The sequence below is a fragment of the Cebus imitator genome, unplaced genomic scaffold (assembly GCF_001604975.1).
Source record: "Cebus imitator isolate Cc_AM_T3 unplaced genomic scaffold, Cebus_imitator-1.0 Scaffold6, whole genome shotgun sequence".
Lineage (NCBI taxonomy): Eukaryota > Metazoa > Chordata > Mammalia > Primates > Cebidae > Cebus > Cebus imitator.
The window spans coordinates 6,660,555-6,666,074 of NW_016107321.1; the positions used below are offsets into that span (position 1 = coordinate 6,660,555).

Genomic DNA, 5,520 nt, shown 5'->3' on the forward strand with positions numbered 1-5,520 from the left:
TGGGTTCAGGCAATTCTCCTGCCTCAGCCTCCTGAGTAGCTGGGATTACAGGCACGTGCCACCATGCCCAGCTAATTTTTTGTATTTTTAGTAGAGACGGAGTTTCGCCATGTTGACCAGGATGGTCTCGATCTCTTGACCTCGTGATCCACCCGCCTCGGCCTCCCAAAGTGCTGGGATTACAGGCTTGAGCTACCGCGCCCGGCCCGAGAAATTTTTTTAATTGGAAAGTTTTTTTTGTGATCTTGAAAAAGCTAACTCTGTGGGTCATCCACTGTGATGGTAACATGTTCTTGTAGTTAAATGTTTTGAATTAGATGCTAAATTAAATGTGTTGAATTGTTCTACTTACACAGAATGTCCCTGGCTGCTTATTGTGTCATCTGTTGCAGAAGAATAGGAACCTCTACTTCCCCACCAAAAAGTGACACATACTGGAGAGATATCAGTGAGTATAGCTTAAACAACTTATTTTCTTATAGAAACAGGGATAGACTTGTGGCTTTTTCCAGGGTGGGCCACAAAGACTTATTGAACCCATGATGAAATCTCAAATTAGTTTATGTCTTTCTGTGCTAATAGTCCAACCCAAATTTATAGGACCAGAGCCATACATACTTCTTTTCCTTGAGAATTCTTTTCCCTCTTCTACTTCTGTCAAATTTCATACTCATCATCCTAAACTTAAATATAACTGCATTTCCATTCAGCAGATATTTATTAAACTCTTGCAAAACAAAGTGCCAGGCACCCATATTAGGTTCTGGGCTTACAGTGATGAGCAAGGAAGATGCTGTCCTTGCCTTAGAGGGGCTCGGGATATGGCTGAAGTCTACTCCATTTGTAGCCTTGCCTTCATTGAGGAAGCTTCTCTGACACCCTAGGCCAGATTGGATCTGTTACTTGTTATTTTGTAGGGTCAGTATAGAACTTAGTTAATTATCTGTCTTTCCCCATATACTGTAAACTCTGTGAAGGCAGTATTTTATCTTGTTTACCATTATAACCTAGTTATTTATTATGCATGGCATATAGTAGGTGATCAAATAGTATTCGTTGAATGGAAGAATGAAATAACTTACCTTTTCTGAGCATTATTTCCTTTATGTGTAAAATGAGAAGATTGGCCTAGAACATCTTTTATTCATTTGACAATAAGCAAAAATATTTAGTTGACCGTGTATTCTGCCAGGTACAACACTAGGCCCTAAGAAAACAATATTGAATAAAACAAAGTTTTTTTTCTCATGGAGTTTCTTTTTGATCTTTAAGACAAATCTGTTTTTAGGGATAAATCATTTTTATCTAGAAAATTCTGATACTGTGTTTTAAATACAAAAAGAGAAGTGAGGAGAAATGTCATCTTGGTAGCATGAGTTGAATCTCTGAACAAAGCACTATTTCTATATGTGCAATAAATTATAGTTTAAGGCTGGGTACAGTGACTGATGCCTGTAATCCCAGCACTTTGGGAGGCCGAAGTGGGTGGATCACTTGAAATCAGGAGTTCAAGGCCAGCCTGGTCAACATGGTAAAACCCCATCTCTACTGAAAATACAAAACTTAGCTGGGTATGGTGGCAGGTGCCTTTAATCTTAGCTCCTCAGGAGGCTGAGGCAGGAGAATAGTTTGAATCCGGGATTGGGAGATTGCAGTGAGCCAAGATTGTGTCATTGCACTCCAGCGTGGACAACAGAGTGAAACTCTGTCTNTAATGTCCTCCAGGATCATCTATGTAGGTGTTTATGATAGGATTTTATTCTTTTTACGGGTGGATACCATTCCATTTTATATACATGTGTGTGTGTATATATATCTATATATATATATAAAATCTATTATATATAATATATATATTTTTATATATATGTGTACATATATATACCTTTATATATATATATATAAATATGTTATACATAAAATTATGTATAACAATATATTTATATAAAAAATAGATTTTTGTGGGCTATCCTTAGTACCTAATCATCATGAGTACCATGTCAGTTAAGTTTGTGCACAGTGCATGCAATAGAAATGAGTCCAGTGGCTTAAGTTAATATGGTTTTCATTCTTCTTATATCATAATAAGTCAAGGTGGAGACAGTTTAGGGCAGGAATTGCAGTTTAGCAATCTTATTGTCTTCTTGCTCCATTCTCTTCATTGTCTTCATGGTCACAAGATGGTTGCTGAATCCTTGGGCATCAAGAAGCAGAGGGCCAAAAGCCATCTGGAGGCTTTGTCTTTTTATGTGGGGAGGGATCCGCCTCTATAGACTTCCATCTATATCCAATTGGCTACAACTGTGTTGCACAATTAGCCCTAGCTACAGACTGCCCTAGAAATTTGATTATTTTTAGGTGGCAATCAGATTGCATATTTGTAAGGACTAAAGGGCATGTGTACTGGGCAAGCAATTAGCAATGTCTGCCACAGGAATTTTTTAATATGAAAAAAGTTTTCTAAGACCCAAACAAACATTTATAAATAAACTTGTAGAATATAATCTCTATATTATATTATATTTTATTTTAATTTAATTTTATTTATTTATTTTGAGACAGAGTCTTGCTCTGTCACCCAGGCTGGAGTGCGGTGGTGCGATCTTGGCTCACTGCAGTCTCCACCTCCCCGGTTCAAGCAATTCTCCTGCCTCAGCCTCCTGAGTAGCTGGGATTACAGGTGCTGGCCACCATGCCTGGCTAATTTTTTTTTTTAAGTAGAAACAGGGTTTCACTGTGTTGGCCAGGTTAGTCTTGAACTCCTGACCTCAGGTGATCCGCTCGCCTTGGCCTCTCAAAGTGCTGAGATTGCAGGCGTGAGCCACCGCACCTGGCCTAATCTCCATTTTAAATGGGGCTATGTACATCTATACCTTACCATCAATTAGAACGTAATTACTTTAGAAAACATTCTTTTGTGTCCCCACTTGACAATATAATCCGTCAGTATAGTACTAGTAGTGGTAGGGACAATGCTTCCCGTTCCTTTATTTAATTGTTAACTAAAAGGGGTCAGAGGGGAAGTGAGTTGCCTGCATGTTGCATTCGGTGGAAGACCTGTAGTCCTGCCAGCATCAGTAGTGGAACAGGGACTAGGAAGTGGAGAAAGGGGAGAATGAGTATGAAATGTCATCAGTACACATTACATTTGCAGTCAGTGTTTAAGTGATTGGTGTGTTTGAGGATAGGAGACCATTTATTGATAGCAACTGATTATGTTAGTAGGAAAATAATGACTTCTCATCTGATAATGTGTGATATAGGTAGAGAACTACTGTGTTGCCTGTTTCCTGTCACACTTTAAAAAATGAAATTCATCACATTGACTTTTTTTCTTTTGAAGGAAATATAATAAAGTTTACTGGATCACTTATTTTAGGGTAAGTTGTCAACTGTGGAATATTAATTGGCTTCATTATACTCTATTTGAAATCTCAATGGAAGTGACTTACAGGTTGCATGGGGTATTCAAAGGGTATAGATTTTGGAATTAGACTGCTGGATTTAATCACTGATTCCACTACTTAAATGTTGTCATGATGTTTTCTTATCTTCTGAGGAATGCGTTCTCTTAGAGCCAGCTGTGTACCAGGAACTCTGCCTACCTGGCACTGCTGCTGTGAGGAAAGCACTTTGACACACTCATATCAGGCACTCACTTAGCTGTGACACACTTAAAGTCATGTTGTGTATTAGTTTCTAAAGTGGGTGAAAAAGGTACAAATTACTATAGTCAAAAGTATTTCGGAAAATCCCTTAAATCACCGTAAAACTCACATGAAAGGAAATTGAGGCTAACTGAGAAAACCAGCAGACCAATATCTCCCATCCGATGTTCCCTCAGGAACACGTGGGTGATGAATGCAGTGACCTTCTTTCAGCAAACTGTTAGTTTTCACATTCCTCCTTTTGTTTTTTTTTTTTAGGGGAGGAATGTATATGTAATACCATTGTACTGTATTTGTTAATAGTTTGTTTTACTAGTACAAATATAAAATTAGCTCTTAGATGCTAAAATGATAAAAGAGATATATTTGGCATTTTATCCAAATGCATCCATTTCTCTGTGACATTGTAATGTAAGGCAAAATGTATTTAGATAATTTTCCCCTTTGACTCATTCTGGCCAAAGGATAAATGTATACGTACCCTTTTCTGTAATACAGTTTGTCTAGCTCACAATTATATTCAGGATATAGTGAAAATTAATTACAGTTTTTATTATAGTAAATAATTTTGTCTTTCATGGAAAACATGATAAAAGTACTGAATACATTTACCCCTTTTGTTGGCTGTTCAGATACATCCTCAAAAGAGCAGAGGATTCTTTTTCTTTTTTTGAGACAGGGTCTTACTGTGTCATCCAGGCTAGAGTGTCCAGTGGTGTGATGTTCACTCACTGCAGCCTCTGCCTGCCAGGTTCAGGTGATCCTTCCACCTCAGCTTCCTAAATAGCTGGACCACAGGTGTGCACCACCACACTTGGCTTTTTTTTTTTTTTTTTTTTTTGCATTTTTAGTAGAGACAGGGTCTCGCCATGTTGCTCAGGGTAGTCTTGAACTCCTGAGCTCAGGTGACCTGCCTGCCTTGGCCTTCTAAAGTACTGTGATTACAGGCCTGAGCCACCACCCCTGGCCAAGAGCAGAGGATTCTAAAGAGCCTTCTTTGTGTTCCTCTGGTGCTAGCCAGTGTCCGAACTTTGTTTCACCTGCTTGCCTGAGGGTGGAAACCAAAAGTCAGAAGGTGTAGGAAAACAATGTTGCTAAGCTCTGAATCCAGAGTACCACCTTTGTGTCAGGATTTAGGGAGTGTGTTGTCAGTCTGATTAGGAAAAAAGAAATCTTCATTTTGAGATACACAACAAACAACATTTAAAAGTTAACTTCAGGTATTGCTCTTAGGAAAGGAGAAACTTTAATATGTGGCTGATGGGAGTACACATTGGCTAATCTTTTTGCAGAAAGTTTGTCATTATCTAGCAAAATTGAAGATGTATACTATCAGAAGGTATGTAATTCTAGATATGTACCTTAGAGGAACATGTACGGGTATGCACAGTACAGATATATAAGATATGTCTTTTTTTTTTTTTTTTTAACAGACGGTTTCACTATGTTGGCCAGGCTGGTCTCAAACTCCTGACCTTGTGATCCACACACCTCGGCCTCCCAGAGTGCTGGGATTACAGGCGTGAGCCACCACGCCTGGCCAAGATGTATAACATACATAACAGTGGCCGGACGCGGTGGCTCATGCCTGTAATCCCAGCACTTTGGGAGGCCAAGGCAGGCGGATCACGAGGTCAAGAGATCGAGATCATCCTGGCCAACATGGTGAAACCCCATCTCAACTAAAAAATACAAACATTAGCTGGGTGTGGTGGTGCGCGCCTGTAGTCCCTGCTACTCAGGAGGCTGAGGCAGGAGAATTGCTTGAACTTGGGAGGTAGAGGTTGCAGTGAGCTGAGATCGTGCCACTGCACTCCAGCCTCGCATCTGGTGACAGAGCAAGACTCTGTCT

General features: G+C 39.4%; 1 protein-coding gene across 8 annotated transcripts in view; it reads left to right on the forward strand.

Moving 5' to 3' along the window:
• The window catches only part of SERAC1 (serine active site containing 1), a 57,585-nt gene that overhangs the window by 12,420 nt on the left and 39,645 nt on the right, over nucleotides 1–5,520 (forward strand). For 7 of the 8 annotated variants that reach the window (XM_037741892.1, XM_017538489.2, XM_037741896.1 and 4 more), the window contains 2 exons: nucleotides 357–448; nucleotides 3,344–3,380. In XM_037741892.1, the coding sequence (XP_037597820.1) occupies nucleotides 358–448; nucleotides 3,344–3,380 (128 nt within the window). In that variant the 5' untranslated portion in view covers nucleotide 357. The remainder of the gene's footprint in view (nucleotides 1–356; nucleotides 449–3,343; nucleotides 3,381–5,520) is intronic. The other variant, XM_017538530.2, reaches the window with a different exon arrangement.